The sequence below is a fragment of the Cnephaeus nilssonii genome (assembly GCF_951640355.1).
Source record: "Cnephaeus nilssonii genome assembly, chromosome: 19".
Lineage (NCBI taxonomy): Eukaryota > Metazoa > Chordata > Mammalia > Chiroptera > Vespertilionidae > Cnephaeus > Cnephaeus nilssonii.
Window position 1 is genome coordinate 42,226,912 of NC_137090.1, and position 16,873 is coordinate 42,243,784.

General features: G+C 53.0%; 1 protein-coding gene across 1 annotated transcript in view; it reads right to left on the reverse strand.

The window, feature by feature from the left end:
* Positions 1–268: 268 nt before the first annotated feature.
* Positions 269–16,873, reverse strand: part of LOC307115491 (myosin-13) — a gene marked incomplete at both ends in the record, with an annotated part of 47,773 nt that continues 31,168 nt past the window's right edge. The window contains 15 exons of the mRNA XM_079798690.1: positions 269–436; positions 2,271–2,405; positions 3,828–3,923; positions 4,003–4,107; positions 6,195–6,365; positions 6,617–6,742; positions 8,069–8,272; positions 8,353–8,661; positions 9,582–9,706; positions 10,446–10,611; positions 10,976–11,159; positions 11,509–11,705; positions 13,378–13,496; positions 13,580–13,706; positions 16,383–16,772. Of these exons, the coding sequence (XP_079654816.1) occupies positions 269–436; positions 2,271–2,405; positions 3,828–3,923; positions 4,003–4,107; positions 6,195–6,365; positions 6,617–6,742; positions 8,069–8,272; positions 8,353–8,661; positions 9,582–9,706; positions 10,446–10,611; positions 10,976–11,159; positions 11,509–11,705; positions 13,378–13,496; positions 13,580–13,706; positions 16,383–16,772 (2,622 nt within the window). The remainder of the gene's footprint in view (positions 437–2,270; positions 2,406–3,827; positions 3,924–4,002; positions 4,108–6,194; positions 6,366–6,616; positions 6,743–8,068; positions 8,273–8,352; positions 8,662–9,581; positions 9,707–10,445; positions 10,612–10,975; positions 11,160–11,508; positions 11,706–13,377; positions 13,497–13,579; positions 13,707–16,382; positions 16,773–16,873) is intronic.

Here is a 16,873-nt window from a genome sequence, read left to right on the forward strand (position 1 = left end):
TAGAAAATGAGGGTGTTGATACCGCCTCATCTCCTGATGGGCTTGTTGGGAGACTGGAACGGAAAAAATGGGCATGTGAACACTTAGCATCATACAAAATCGATCTGTGTATGTGATATGGTATCATCGCTCTTATGGGGAGGGCGATGTGGTGGGGTGGCAGGAGGGCTGACCTAGGGACTGGTACCCGGACTTTGAGAATGGCCTGTTTCCTTGCCTGTGGAATTGAGGAGAATAAAGAGATCATTGTTAATAGACTCTTTCATTCCTAATGCTCAGCAATGACGATGATAATGGTGACCATGGTGATGACAGTGGTGGCGGTGGTAAGGATAGAAATGATGATAGTGATAGCAGTGACAGTGATGATGATGATGATGATGATGATGACAATAGTGAGGATGCTAATGATAGTGATAATGGTGATGTCAGACATCTGAGGACACCTGACCTCAGAATCATTTCCTGTTACCACCCTGCTGCCAGCCCTCAGCTCCCAGCCCTGCTGTGTACAAGTCATGCAGGGGTGGGCTGGTGATGAAATGGAAAGAAGGCTCTAGAAGGATTGGTCTAAGACATTGGAGGATGCTACTCTCATTGCCTGGGACACAGTAACCCAGTACTTACTACCAGTTAATGGCTTTAGTGAGACACAATTCACAGTTATACAAGCATCAAGCAATCAATTGTGAAACATTTTTGGTGCCTCTAAAAGGTGCCCTGCTCCCTGCTGCCCACCCAGTGTCCCAGTGAAGCTGCGATTACTATTACCTCTGCCGTACACATCAGCACATTGGGGCTCAAGGAAGAGACTGACTGGCCCAAGGCCACACAGTTGGTATGTGACAGCATCAGCATTCCATCCAGGTTTGCTGGAACCCACAGCCCGTGCTCTGACCGCACTGGGCGGCACTTCAGGTTCAGAGAACACGTGTAACCAACCCCAGGCCACACAGCTACAGGCATTAAGGGGTCAGACTGGGACTCAAATGTAGTGTTGGCTCCTAATCCCGCTCCTTCAGGGTAAGCAAATGAACATAAGCAGAATCCGCGGGATCCCTGGGCCTGGGAGCGAACTCTAAAACTAGCAGCCGCTCCTTTATTGGTGCCTGGTCCCAGCCTCAGGCCTGAGTCTGGAAGTCAGTGGCTCCTGGGGCCCAGCTGCTCCCTTCACCGGTGGCCCTGAGCATTGTGAGGAGAATCCATCCAGGTCCAGAGGGGTGACCCCAGCCAGAGGAAGAAGCAAAGCTTGCAAGACAGGCCCCTGTCCAGTCCTCCGAAGCACCTGTCTTCCCTGGAGTGGAGCATTTGAGAGCACCTCTACCTCTCCGCTGCCTGGGAGCTGTGGGTGGGTCTGAGAGGAGGGTAACGTGGTCCCAGGAGGGATGGGACGGGAGGCAGACTTGCTTGGAGGAAAGAGCCCTGGGTAGAGTCTGTGAATCTTTGGGTCTCCTCTCCACTCTGCCCTGAACAACTACCGTCAGAGTACTACATCCATCTGGGCCCAGTTTCCCTATCTGTAAATTTAGAAAGAAATGGGGGACTGAATTGGAAAGAATCATGAGTTCCAGGAAGAAAACGTGCTATAGTTACCTGAAGGGTGTTTCTTTTGAAATGCTATGGAAGCCAGTGATTTATCTGGCAATGGGCTGGACTTCCCCTTTCTACTTGGGGCAAGGAGCCTCCACGTTCACATTCCTCACTCTCTTTGTATGAAGGAGAGATCAGACGAGGATCTAAAAGGCAGCCCACGGGAGAGCGATGGGCCGCGGTAATAAACACAGAGGAGCCGAGTGTCTGAGTAGTTAGGAGAATTTATTTCTCACAATATCTTCCCTCCACTCGCCTGGAGGTGCCCATGGCAACAGGCATCAGGAGGGCCTCATTCTTCCATCTTCTGTGGGAGAAAAAAATCGTACACAGGATATGAGTCAAACCGAAGGCGAGGCTGAGTGCCGTCTGCAAGTGGGGCAGCTGCAAGGGCTGGAACCTCAGACAAATATTACGGATGCATGACTGAAGCAAGGCCCTCAAGCCCGGGGGAAGGAGCCCAACCCCTGGAAAGCAGGGCCTCTGGCCACGGGGAGGGATGGGAGTGATAAGATGTGTGGCCCCTGGTCCCTCGCTTTTCTCCTGGAGCCTAGAACCCGGGTTCTGGCTAAAGCAGTGGCATCTGTGAGCCAACGACTAGCACAGGGAAGAGGCACCCACAGATACCCTCCGAACCCTCCCTGGGGCTCAGCACGTCTAGGGAAGAAGTCTGCTCTCACCTGGCCCCCAACATCTCGGCTCTTGGCCCTCAGTTTGTTGACCTGGGACTCGGCGATGTCTGCCCGCTCCTCAGCCTCCTCCAGCTCGTGCTGGGTCCTCCGGCATCTGGACAGCTGCGTGTTGGCCTGCTCCTCCTGAGCGGAAGACAGAGGGGGAGGAGGCGGAGGCAGCCCCTTACTCTGGCTCTGAGGCCCCCAGTCCCCCCTGCAGGCCGCTGGGGAACTGGGGAACCAGGACAGCTTGGGTCCCAGCTTCACTGATGGCAGAGGAGAGAAAGCTGAGCAATCCAGGGGTGAGGATGCAACCTGCACCCCTGTGTCCCTGCATCCCTTTTCTATGCCATCTCTTCCACTGGAGCTTTTTGAAAGAAAACCAAGTCCAGAGTCCTCCCACGGCACCTGGAGGTGTCAGAGACCAATGGCCCAAGTCCCCATTGCCCTGTTCCTGCTCCCAGCATCATCTGCCTATGGCCGGGCCATTGTCTGGGTCTATTTCAGCATTAGCCAAGGGTTCCTGACAAAGGTGGCCTTCTGGGCCCCCTCCAGGCTGGCCAGTCCCGCTGCCACTGTTCTAATGCGATGATGAGCACGCGTCTCCCTGCTATGTAACCAGCGCAGATCTGTCCCTTTGATGTCAAGACAGAACCAACCAGCCCCCGGGGCAGGGAAGAGAACGGACAAGGAGAGGAGCCACATGCTCAGGCATTTAGCTAGGGCAGGGTCCCCCTGTTTTGTTCCTCAGAACACTGGTCCTGTGGGAAGCTCTGCATATAAGAACAAGGTGCCCAGGCCCATGAAGGGTGGGAAGTGCTACATTCAAGAATGCCTCTTCCACTTTGCAGAGCCAATTACATATGACCTACAAAATCAGAGAAATTCTTGAAGTAAAGAAACCAGTTCAAAGTTTTTAAACCCAGCATTTCCAATTGATTTCTTTTCTATAAAAGAAATCCCCCTTCCCACGCCCCCACGCCACCCCAGCTTCCTGCTGTTGACACCCCTCAGACCCAATGTCCCCAGGAGATACTTTGGGAAATGCCGGTTTCAGCCCATTTCATTTCTTCCCTGTTGGTGTTCCCTGTTTGATCGAGGGCTGATCACAAGGAAGGACTGGGGTGATGGGCATCAGGGAGGGCTCAGGGAGAGCAGGAGTGGTGGTGCGCAGGATGGGGACCAGGGAGGGGAGTGGGATGAAGTGTCTAAGGTCAGGTCACAGGGGCAGGACGGCTGGTGGGGTGGGCTGAGGTGGTTAGGGAGTCAGGGTGAAGAGAGGCCAGCAGGTGGGCTAAGACGCTCTGGGGTGGGTGGGATAATGTGAGCTGGGCTGAGGCCCAGTGAAGGGATGGGGGGAGCTGGTCACATGGGGTGAGACAAGGGCACAGAGGAGGAGGTGGGCAGGATGTGTTACACGGACTGGGGGAGGGAGGGTACAGGTGTCCTTGCTTTATGGCCTGTGAAAACCGCCTGAGCTCTGTGGACTGTAGGAAACAGGACACACTCCCAGCGGGGTTGGGGGACACTCAGGCCGGCGTGGGCCCCGAGAGCTCCCCCACTTACGGCCTCCTCGGCCTGCCTCTTGTACGCCTTCACTTTGGCCTGCAGCTTGTCCACCAGGTCCTGGAGCCTCAGGATGTTCTTGCGGTCCTCCTCGGCCTGCGAACAGAGCGTCCATGCCAGGCCCCGGCCGCTGCCGCCTCCCGTCAGAGCACTCACCCAGGCTCCGCGCCTCTACCTGGTAAGTCATCTCCTTGACTTTTCGCTCGTACTTGTGGGTCCCCTTCAGAGCTTCGGCTCCCCTCTTCTGCTCAGCATCCAGCTCGTTTTCCAACTCCCGCACCTGGTAAAGAGAACGCGGAATGCAGGCCAGACCGCCCCGGCTCTCCATGGACTGGGCGCCTGTCCCTGCAGGGGGATCTCAGCGTCTCCTCTGAGGACGCAGAAGCCACGTGTACTCGCGAGGCCACCACGCCTGCATGCGGTGGGCTTTGTGCAAATGAGAACAAGGCACCTCTGTGGTCAGGGGCAGCGGTGCACACAGCTCCGCTACCGGGTCCGGCTTTGCAAGGAAGCCGCTTCCTCTGGCGCCACGCAGCCTGGCCAGAGCGGTGCCTCAGCCCGGCTTGCCCCGCAGGCCAAGACTGCCTGGCTGCTCCAGGTGGCCCGGCTCCTGACCCAGCGAGGCAGCGGGGGTCCTGGCGAGAACCGGAGCCAGGAGCAGTCCGGGGTGCGCTCAAGTCCGGGTCTGCTGAGTGAGCCAAGCAGGGCAGCTGCCTGCACTGGGACTGAGTTTTTGTGCATTTGGGGTGGAGATGATCATTCCTGCCCAAGCTACCGCCCGTGTGGGGATCGAATGCCACCAAAGGCGTGGAAGCATTTTTTAAACGGCACGGCGCTACACAGGTGTGGGTAATTTCATAGCCGCGTCCACCTTGCCTGAAGTCTTGACGGCAGAGGACAGCCATCGAGAACGCAGGTCACCAATGGTGGCCCCAACTCCGTGATCAGAGAGAGCCCAAAGGGGGCGTGGGGTGGCGGCCAGCGAGTGGGAATCCCGCTGCCACAGGCAGGGCAGCTCTGGGCTTGCAGACTCCCAGCTCAGCTTTGTAATCTAAGTGGAAAAGGCCACCTCTGGCCCCCCACTCCAAACAAGATCCCACCCCCACCCATACCCAGTGGGTCCTGGGAGCTGTCTGCCTTCAGGTTCTACAAAACATTCTTTCCTGGGGGGAGCTCTCCAGGCCTCTGTAAGGTTTATGAAACCGGGGTAACTGGGCAGCTGGCAACGGGAGGATGTTGAAGGTTCCTCATCCTGCGGGGGTGGGGGAGGGTGGAGGCTGGCTGAGGGACCCCTGCCAGCCCAGGAATCACAGAATCAGAGGGTGGCAAGGGATCGAGTTCCTCCCTCAAGGCCTGAGCTCATGTTAATAGAATAGGACTGGAAATAATTAAAAATAAACATGTAGAGATATTTTTTGGAAGCCCTGACTTCCCCAGTGTTGACTTCTGCTACTCATGCTGCGTAGTTTCCAGCCAAAATACCCTTCCACATTTCAAGTGTGCCCGTGCTGGGACCACCTCCGGGGGAGGCTGGCTGGGAGAATGACTGTATTTGGGTCTTTCCTGCTGGGATAAGTGGTCTCCTTCTCTCGGTGGCCTCCTCCTCCTCTTCCCCTCCCACTCTTCCATTTCCTTTCTCCTGGGGACAAGAGGCATCTGACAACCTCCTCCACACAGCCCTTCTTCAAAATACTAACTGGTAGCGGAGCCCATTTTAAAAACAAATTAAATATACCATCGCAGGCCTAAAGGGAAACAAGCAATAAAGAGACCGATCAGCAAAGAAACTCAACAACCACAAAGTCTACTCCCAGATGACAAAGCGCAGGGCTGCCCCGTGTGGGGCACTGACGTGGCGCGCTGGCGCAGGAGGCGCCAATTGCCCTCCCCGGATGCCCCAGATGCCTTCAGAGATGGGGAAGTCAGGGGAGGGAGTGGGGTCCAGGAGTGGGAGACGGAGGGAGACTCCAGACTTTACACAGGATGGGCCACTATTTATCGAAGTGGAGGTTGGTCCAAAATTTAAATCCCACTAAAACGTGTACTTTTTAAATTGTAAACTGTATCTCCCCCCCCTCCATTTATGTGGGTCTTGAAACTCTATAAAACCAGAATGTGAACACTTACAGATGTCATCACACTGCAGTTGTTAAGGGAGAAGCATTCTACAGTGGATTTGCGTGAGTTGGGGTGGAGGGATCGGCGAAAAGGAAAAAGGTGGGACATTTGGCTCACAGGGAGTTTTGCAAGAAGTCCTCAAGCTAAGTCTGCAGTCTGCTTAGTCAGTGGCCACTTTCCCACCACCCACTGTGGTTCTGCCCAGGGACTGGGAATCACTTTGGGAGGGAGTCCCCTCGGGCCAGCTACCCGGTTCTCCAGCTTCTGGATCTGCTTCTTCCCGCCCTTCAGGGCCAGCTGCTCAGCCTCATCCAGACGGTGCTGCAGGTCCTTCACCGTCTGCTCCAGGTTCTTCTTCATCCGCTCCAGGTGGGCGCTGGTGTCCTGCTCCTTCTTCAGCTCCTCGGCCATCATGGCCGCCTGGGTAAGTTCACAGAAAACATCCCTGGGCCATCCGCCCATCCCATCCCTCCCCGGAGCACGTGCAAGATGCTAAGGTTGGTGCTGTGTGTGCTGATGTATAGCACTCCCCCATGTTGCTAGTCCATCTCTTCAGGAAGCCACCACTGACGGACTTAGGTCTTAAGGAGATGGACCTGCGTGTCATGCCAGGCTTAGAAGCCCCTTCCTTCTCCCCAAGGGCATCTCTGAAAAGAAAGAACGGAGCTCACGTCCGTGATGGCTTTCTTGGCCTTCTCCTCTGCGTTTCTGGATTCCTGGATAGAGTTCTCCACCTCTGCCTGGCACTGGGCTATGTCAGCTTCCAGCTTCTTCTTGATGTTTATCAGGCTTGTGTTCTACAAGGAAAATTAGGTACCGGAAGTGTAGGTTATAATTGGGCACTTCAAACAATTGGAAGGGAGAGGGCTCAGTGGGGAAGGACGTAAACCATGATCGGGTTCCATTCCTCATTTTCACATGGGGTTTGCTAGACACTGTTTTGGTCTTGACCAAACAGAACGTCCTAAGACAGACCCAAGAATTGCACATGAAGTAATTGAATAAAGGATAAAAGTGGACTTTCAAATATTTGAGGAAGAACAGATTATTCAAAAAGGTGTTGGAAGAAGGAAATGATTTGTTGACATAGCTATATAAAATGAAAAATAATTCTAATGATCAAAATATACCATAAATGGAATTTTAAAAGTGAGGACAAACTGGAATACATTTGCAATGATTATTACTGAAAAATAGTCCCTGTCTTAACGTAAAACAAATCAATAAGCAAAAAGGGCAAGAAGTACAAATAGGTAAAACACAACAGAAGAAATCCAAGCGGCAAAAAATATGATGAAATGTCTGCCTCAGTAATCAAAGAAATAAGAATTTTTAAAAAATAAATATTTTCAACAATAAAATTGGTCAAGTTTAAAAAGTAATAGCTAAGGTCTTTGAGAATTTATAGGAAAGAGCTCCCAATGGGCAATAAAAATTGGGACAACTTAATTAAAGATCAGTTTACAGTATATTACAAATTTATTTATTTCTAGGAATATTAGGAAAATAATAATAATGGATATATGTGAAAACTTAGTTCACATAAGCAGTTTTTCTAATAGTAAATTTTAAAGAAGTTCATCATAGCAGTTTTTCTAATAGTAAATGTTTTTGGCGGAATGATATAAAACATCTAATCAGAGAATTAGTTAAATAAAAATGCCATAATACACAACTAAAATGGACTACCTTTCTGTCATTAAAAACAGTTATAGAAAACTCTCTAAAGTTGTAGAAACATATTCATGACACATTGCTAAATGAAAATAAGTTGCAAAAAGTTTGACCACATTTTTACAAAAAATATAATATTTATTGACATAGACAAGGGCTTAGCATGAAAGATCTCAAAATGTTAACAACATGGTTAGCACTTTTCTTCTGCTCCTTTGCTTGTATTCTCTATTTATTTGTAAAAAGGAATTTTTTAAAAACTTTCATAAAAATGACAAAAGTAATTATTTTGAATGACAATCCTAACTTTCTAAGATCATGGCTTCTACCATAAAGCCTTCTCCAGCCCCTTCATGCAGTCATTCACCCTTCCTTGCTCTGACTTCCCACACACGCATGACCTTCTATGTTCACAGGAAGAAAGCCCCGTGGAGGGAGCCCGGCTGCACCTGGGAGTGCAGCAGCTGCACCCGGTCGCTGGCGTCCAGCAGCTCCTGCTCGGACAGCCTGCGGGTCCGCTCGGTCTGCTCCAGGGCCACCTTCATCTCCTCCAGCTCCTCCAGCAGCAAGCCGCTTCTGCGCTCCGTGATGGCCAGCTGCTCCTTGAGGTCCTCGTTGCTCCGCAGGGCGTCGTCCAGCTGCAACTGGGAGTCCTGCAGGGGGCAGCAGGGGTGAGGCCGGAGCCCACAGGCCGAGGGCACAGCTGCCCGCCCCCCCAAGGCCCCACGGTCACCTTGAGCTGGCCCTGGACTGTGCGCAGGTGCTTCTGGGTCTCCGCCAGCTGGCGGTTGGAGTGGCCCAGCTGGATCTCCATCTCATTGAGATCTCCCTCCATCTTCTTCTTCAGCCTCAGGGCGTCGTTCCGGCTCTGGATCTCCGCATCCAGCATGCTCTGCATGGCCTCTGTGGCCCGCTGGCTGTTTCTCTTTAGCTGCTCGATTTCTTCATCCTTCTCCGTGACCTTGCGGTCAAGCTCGGATCTTACCTGGCTCAGCTCTAGCTGGACACGCAAAATCTTGCTCTCTTCATGTTCCAAGGAGCCCTGATAAAAGCACAGGAGCGATTGGAAGTTCTGTGGGCACTTGAATGGATATTTTCCGTTGTTATGATAAAACTAGAGGCTTAATGCACAAAATTTGTGCACGGGTAGGGTCCAGGCCTGGCCTGGCCAGAGATCAGGGCCTTCTGGCTGCCGGCCAGGGCCTTCCTTCATTCTGCACTGCCCCCTGGTGGTCAGCAAACGTCATAGCGAGCAGTAGAACTCCCAGTAGATTGAACTCTAGAGACAATTTGCCTATTAGCCTTTTATTATATAGGATGGGTAGATAATAACACCCATTTTACAGATGAGTAGAACAACACTCAAGAAGCTCAAACGACTTGCTCCTGAATGTCCCTTCTAGTAATGAAACTGGAACTAAACCTTTGTTATTAACAACCAGGTCTTGAGGGGGGAATTAGTGAACATTTTATTGAGTGTGTCTATTTAACAAGGCTATAAGTCAGGAGCCAACCTATTCTCTAAAATGTCAGGGCAATTGCTCTCCCTTTATCCCTTTGTGAAACTTTACAAATTTACGCAAATTTCCCTAGAAACTTCTCGAGAGCGCCGCCCTGCACTGGCCTCAGCTGAGTATGAGCTCAGGCCGCGCACTGTGGTCAGTGCAGGACTCCCAGTAGCCAGAGGTGAGCGTGTGCTATGTTAAAAACGAGGGCTTTGGAGCCAGCTCTCGGATGTTTGGTGAAGGATTTCTTGCTTCCCAAGAGGAAACACTGAGGACATAACAAACAAATGTATTTATCTTCAAAAGGGGAGACAGGATGGACTAGCGGATACAGAGAACGCAGCAGAGCCCAGCTGTCTCCAGGGCCTCCCAGCAGGAAGGCCCCACCAGGGGTGAGCTGGCCCCTCCTTCAGCGCCCACCCTCCTGAGCTCTCGTGTGCCACGTCCCAGAACTTGCCTCCACCTCCTCGAGGGCAGCCTGGAGGTCCGACTTTTCCTGCTCCACTTGCTTCTTGGTCTTTTCCACTTCCTGAAGATGCTTGCCAGTTTCTGCCATCTGCTCCGTTAGGTCCGAAATCTCCTCTGCAAAGGACAGGCTTGATTTAGGCTGCGCGACAGGCTCCGAGGGACAGTGCAGGCCTTGGCAGGCAGCTTAGGGCCGGCGATTCACTCAGGACATTCATGTGGGAGAGAGCAGGCGAAGCCCTCGGGTGAGGCGTGAGCAGAGGGAGGCGGGTTGCCGCACCTGAGCTGTGCAGAGAGCGAGTGAAAGAGCATCGTGTGGCTCCAAACTTCCCAAAGCTCTGCAGCGGCCCAGAGGACGGAGGAGAGAAGTGTGGAGAGCATGCACAGACCTGCATGCCACACTGAGACAGGATCCGGGGAAATGTTCTCCCACAGGGACCTCAGCACCCCACTGCGCCCCCTGGTTTAGAGGATGCGACTTTCTGCCACTGTGCCTTTCACAGGAGGCCTCAGGCCTCACGGTGAACTGAGCAGATGTGCGGATTTGGGGGGCAGTGGGAAGGAGGAGGCGTCCGGAGGTGGTTGTGCACATGGGGGAGGGGTGGCTGGACAAGAAGGGGCATATTACACTCCTGTGGTGGTCAGAGAGCTCACCTTGCAGATTTTTAAATTTTCATTTTATTTTTTTTAGAGAAAAAGAGAAACATCGATTGGCTGCCTCCCGCATGCACCCCAACTGGGGATGGAACCCACGACCTAGGTATGTGCCTGGACCGGGAATCGAACCTGCCACCTTCCACCTTTTGGTGTATCCGACGACGCTACAACCAGCTGAGCCACACCGGCCAGGGCTCACCTTGCAGATTTTTATTCTCCCGCCTCAGTGTCTCCAACTGATCCACCACCTCCTCATAGGCGTTCCGCATCTTGAAGATTTCAGTACTCAGGGACCTGGACTCTTTCTGAGCTGCTTCCAACTCAGCTTGGCCCTCATCCAGCTTCTGCTTCCACTCTGCCAGGACCTGGGGGGGACGCAGGGCATGTGAGGAGCAGGAAGGGCAGGGGACCGTCAGCAACACCGAGGGTTACCCTTCCATCCTTAGGACCAGGGAGACGGGGGTCCCTTCTAGAGCAGCCCCCACGCTCTGATATCCCTACCGTGATCCACCGTGTTCTCAAAGATGTTTTCATCTCAAAGGAAACAGAATTAGCTTTAACTAAAAAGAGAATTCCCTTTCCAGGGACCGTCACCAAAGTCAAGAGACACCGTCCATCCCCAAGCTCCCCGGACGGGGACACCCTGCTCTGCAGGTTGTGTGAGCATCTCCCACGTGGGCACGAGGGCCGTCACACTCATCGCCGCCACCGCCGCGCGGGAGGAAGGACCTTGTCGAAGTTCCGCTGCTTCCTGTCCAGGGTGGCGCAGGCGGCGTTGGCCCGCTCCAGGCCCAGCATCAGGTCGTCCACTTCGCCCTGGAGCCGCTGCTTGGTTTTCTCCAGGGACGCGCACTTGGCACTCACCGCCTCCGTGTTTTCCTCCGCTTCCTGGAGCCGCTGGGCCAGCTTTTTCCTAAGAGAACCAGATGTTTCTCCCTTGGCAAAGGTGGACTATCTCAGGAGGGTTACACGGGAAGAGAAACAAGCAGTCTACAGGGACTGGACCTGGACAAGAGCAAGACCTAGAGTTTGATGAATAGAAAGGATTTACGTAACATCCGAAGGGTCCCAAAGAGCTTGGTCACCGAGGGGGCACCAGGGAACCAGGTCGAATGGACGGTCCCCACAGGAAGGACAGGAGCACCTATGTGAATGCTCAGAAAACGCAGGGCCTGGGGGGAGGGGTACTCCAGGGAGGATTGGTTCTCTGTTCCTTCACCTGTGCCTCGGGGTCACCTCTCCTACGTAACCTGGGGCCGTACTTGGCCTCCTCCAGCTCCTCTGTGCGCTGGATGGCGTCCGTCTCGTACTTGGTCCTCCACTGGGCCACCTCGCTGTTGGCCTTGGACAGCGCCCTCTGCAGCTCGGCCTTGGCTTCCTGCTCCTCCTCATACTGTTCCCGCAGCAGGTCGCAGTCGTGGCGGGAGGACTGCAGGGCGTGGGCCAGGGCGTTCTTGGCCTGGGGAACGCAGTGGTGACAAATGGCAGGAACATGTGGCCATTTCCCAAGTTACGGTGTTTTCACGTAAACCAGCGCTTCCCCAAGTCGAATCGTCATTTCCTTGCTGCCTTCCCAAACTTGGCTGTCACAGCGCCTCGCCTATTTTGTTCACTTAATTTTTAGAAAGCTGACTCCTTTGTTATATTTAATTATATTTAATTTAGAAGTAAACTGTCACACTACAGCAGGTGGAACGCCGTTAACAGGTGCCACGATGAGAAGGTACCCCTAAGAATCAACGCAACGGAAGTGAAGCAGCAGCATCGCCTTCTACGTGGGTAGGTACTGGGCCGCTTGGCTCCGTACCCGGGGCCTGCCCCCTAGGTCTCGGTAAGTAAATCGCCAAGTGCTAGAGAGCTGGTACCTAAGTGGAGACCGCGTCCTCATGTGATCAGAAGAACTGAAACAAAAGTTGATGCAATGCTGTGGAGCCCTGCGACCGTGAAAACCCAAAGGCATCTTTGGTGCCACTGTGGGCCGCTGCCCCACGTCTGTGCACCCGATCTGTGCCACTTCCACGCTCCGCCTCCTCCTCCTGAGAGGAGGACACGCCCGGAGGCCTCCACACCCATCCCTGTCTGGGCAGGACCACGGATGGTTTAGCGCTCATCACACCAGTCACAGACACTCTGTGGTACCACCAAATGCAGCAACTTAGACATTTGCATCCTTTTAAAGACACAAATAAACAACAGGACTTTGCTGAGGAGAACGTAGTGACTACGGTGTCCTGGCCCGGGCGCTCCGTTAGCGGACCTGCTCATGACTCCCTCAGGCTCCGGGTCTCACTGCTCCCTGGCCCTTCCCATACAACAGAAAGGTGGAGACAAAAGTAGCACTGGCTCTTTTTTAGCTAGAGCGTGAGAGATTTCCTAAAGATGGCTCCATAAGGCATCGCCGGTGCACGGGGCCCTCAGAATTGCAATTACACACGTTTGTGGACTCCTGGATTCTCACTCTAATGAGCAGCTTCACTAAGCACCTGCTGTGTGCTCTGTCCTACTGTGCACTATACCTGCTGTTTACAACTACAGTGGGGAATTACTCCTGCCCTCTAGGGGTTTACAGGTCAGTGGGAGACCTGCAATATAAACATAAACGGCTAGATACTGGCATCAAGAACACGATGATGACGTGTAGGTTTATGTCGATGTCCCAGGGGTGCCTCTACAATCATGTAGTCTTTTCTGGGGGAGGGCAGCTTGAAATTGGGGATTGCAGCAGGGGCTACACAAAGTGTGAAGGAGAAAGAGGAGGCCATCTCGAGGGGCCAGATGAATTGCTGGGCAGCGTGAAAGAACACACAAAGGCAGGGATGTCAAGCCGGGGCAGTGGCGGGGAGGGGGCGAAGGGGATGCCCCTAGCTGGAGAGGGAAGTCCATCAGAACCCCCTGGGAGACAGAAGACCCAGAGGATGGAGCCCCCTAGGGCTGAGGAAGGAGATCTGATGCCAAGGTCCCCTCACCTCGCAGACCCGGCTCCTGCCCACTGCAGGCGGAGGACAGGCACCCCGGCACCCGCGGCACCGGCGGCACCCGCTTCTGTGACGCAGCCGGCCTCCCACCAGCCCCGAGGCCTCGGGCTCTCAGGTGCTGTCCGACGCTGCCATCCCAGGAACGGTGGTCCTTACCTTGGTTTCTTCGTCCAGTTGCCTCTTCAGCTCCTCCAGCTGCTGGGTGAGGGCCTGCTTGCCTCTGGTGAGCTGTGAAACCAGCACCTCCTTCTCCTCCACTTGGTGGCTCAGCTCCCCTAACGCACGGACGTGGCCCCGCTCAGCCTTGCGCCTGCCTCCCCCGTGGCCCGCCGCCCCGCAGCGCCCCACCCGGCCTCACCGTTCTGGGTCTGCAGTCTCGCCTTCTGCATGTTCAGATCGTGGATTAACTGTGTCTGCTGGTCGTCCTTGGCTTTGATTTCATTAAACTGGTCTTCTACAGTCCGGCACAGTCTCTCCATGTTACTCTAAAAAACAAGCCAAAGTGAGTGGGAAACGGGTTCCTGGTGTCCAGGATGGCCCAGGCTGTCTGATAGATGAGCTTCTTGTTAGGTTAAATGAAAATGCAGAGAGCACACAGAGGTACGTGCTAAAAAAGTCATTTCACATGTGCTGTGTTTTTATTTGTGGTTGTTGCTTAATTACCAATAACTGGGAACAGCATGCCCGGGCAGACAAGTATTTAGTGATTTGTGAACAAACCTTTGAGAAAACGCCACTCAAAGTAGCCCCGGGATCTCCTTATAACACAAGCAGTTCTCTTGCCATGTCAATAGCATGACCTCCTGATGTGTCTGAGTGCAACAATATAATCAGGGGAGAGGCTGAGCACCTCATTAATTACACAAAAAGTTTCCTGCGGCGGCGGCGGCGTGCCAGCGCCCCTCCCGCAGCCGCTGGCTTTCCTGTCCTTTTGTGAAGTTTGTTTAAAAACCTTGAATATGCTGTAGACCTCTTCCCTCCCCTCCCACCTCGTAGAACATAAAATGAATATATTGAGCATATATTTGTCCTTGGGCTGCAAAGTGTGAGATGACAGCAGGAGAGGCTGGGACGTTAGATTCAGAGGAAGACCTCGAGGAGCTCAGGCGTCTTTGAGAAGATGACTTATGTTTGTGACATCATTATATCGGGGGTAGTCAAAAAAGGGATGAGCAAGACCTAGAGTTTGATGAATAGAAAGTATTTACATAACATCTGAAAGAGAAAAATCAAAGGATTCAACAACGTAAAAAATATAAGGCAATAGCCCAGCCTGTGTGGCTCAGTGGTTGAGCATTGAACTATGAACCAGGTCATGGTTTGCTTCCCTGTCAGGGCACATGCCCAAGTTGCAGCTCAATACCCAGTAGGAGGCATGCAGGGGGCAGCTGGTCAATGATTTTCTCTCTCATCACTGATGTTTCTATCTCCTTCTCTCTTCCTCTCTGAAATCAATAAAAAATATATTTTAAAAATAAGGCACTATAATAAGTCAGTCAATGAAAGAAAAATACCACATGATCTCACTCATTTATGGATAATAAAGAACATTATAAACTTGAACAAAAAGATAGATACAGAGACAGTAAAGCATCAAACAGACTGTCAAATTACAAGGGGAAGGTTAGGGAGAGATGGGGGAGATAAGAGATCAATCAAAGGACTTGTATGCATGCATATAAGCATAACCAATGGATGCAAAACTCTGGGGGGTGGGGGCATATATGGGAGTGGGGTGTGGGGAGGGCAATGGTAAGATATGTACACATATAATACCTTAATAAAAAAATAAGGCACTATAAAGCGGTTCTTCCACTGAATATTAAAAGTGAGAACTGAGAGCATGGTGCTATGATAGGGAGGCAGTAGGGTGGGGCTGGTTATAGGCACAGCACGTGGGTGATGCTGGAGTTTCCTGTAACTCACCCATCCTGCAACCTGGCTTGGCTTGGCTTGTTTGGGGGTCGGGGGGATGGGGAAGGGGAGCAGGAGGGAGAAAGAGAAAGAGAATACATACAGACACACTTCTCAAGGGAAGAGAGAAAACACGACACAGGTGGGGAAATGGCTAAGTTAGAAGGAGAGAAAGGAGTTGCAGTGAGGAAGAAATAAAAGGGCTGAACGAGCCGTGTGAACCCAGAAGCTCAATAAAGGCAGCAAGAGGCACCAAGGACACCGCTCTAATCCTCTGATCCTCTCTCCATTCCTTCCCCCACAGACACTCCGACCTCTGGGCAGCCCTCTGCAGGAGGTCCACAGCCCCAGTCTGGGGTCACCCCTTCTTCTAGCCCAGCTGGGCAGCCCCAGGGACAACTCTGAGCTCATTATTTTTAAGTCCTCACCCGAGGCCATGCTTTTATTGATTTGAGGGAGAGAGGAAGGGAGAGGGAGAGAAATAGAAACATCAATCAGTGGCTTCTTGCTGGAGCCTGACTGGGGGTTGAACCCACACCCTGGATATGTGCCCTGACTGGGAATCGAACCCGAGACCCTTCAGTATACCAACTGAGCCTCCCGGGCCAGGACCAGGGCACCTCTTCAATCTAGGAGCCCACGGCTCCTCTCCGGGGAACTCTTTGCTTTGGTCACACACAGAGGCCAGTTTACCATGAAGCTGGCGACATTTAGACTCCGCGCCCTCACTCGTGTGGGCCCTGACTGCAGGGAGCTGTGGCCCCAGGTGGGGCGGGGGGCGGGGGAGGCCAGGCACAAGTAAGAATGTCCTCGTGGGCAGGCATTTCTGACAAATGGCCTGAGGAGGCCTGAGCAGACAGGGGCCTCATTCTCCAAGGAGCCAGTAAGCTGTGACTTACTTTCTCATGCTAAATTAATACTTACTTACATGCTTAATTTTGTGTTCATATTTTATGTATATTTTCCTTAAAGGCCCCTCCCCTCCTGAGTTTTCTGTGCTTTAAGTGCCACAAGACCTGGGCCTGCCCCTGGTCTCACGTGTGATTTCACATGGGCTCTGCCTCCCAGGGACTGATACTGTGGGCTCAGATAAGCACGCCTAGCAAGGCCCTCGGTGCAATCCACCCACAGGTTTAGTTCTAGAAAATGCCAGATGGATCAGAAACTTTCTGGAAAACTCTGGGAAGATGATGGGGGCTTGAGTTGTACGGCAGCCTCGCGTTTGCCAAGAGCAGAGAGGCAGGTACCTTCGACTTGGAGACGCTCTCGATGTTGCTGGCCATGTCATCGATCTCCATCTTCATCTCGCTCTTCTCCTTCTCCAGCTTCTGCTTGACCCTCTGCAGGTTGTCTATCTGCTCCCCAAGTTCAGCCACACTATCTGCGTGCTTCTTCCTCAGGGTGGCTGCTGTGGCTTCGTGCTGCAGGGTGGCCTCCTCCAGGTCCCTGCGCATTTTCTGGAACTCGGCCTCCCGCTTCTTGTTCATCTCGATCTGGGCTGAAGTTGCGCCGCTGGCTTCCTCTAGCCGCTCGCTGATCTCCTCCAGTTCCCGGGAGAGGTCCGAGCGCTGCTTCTCAATCCGGCCTCTGAGCGTGCGTTCTGCTTCCATCTCTTCCTCCAGCTCCTCCGTGCGGGCCTGAAAGGGCCTGTGTCAGCAATGCTGTGGGGGCAGCGGCCGCAGGGGGAGGGCAGGACGGTGCAGGATAGAGCACAGGCAACGTGAACTAAAGAACACAC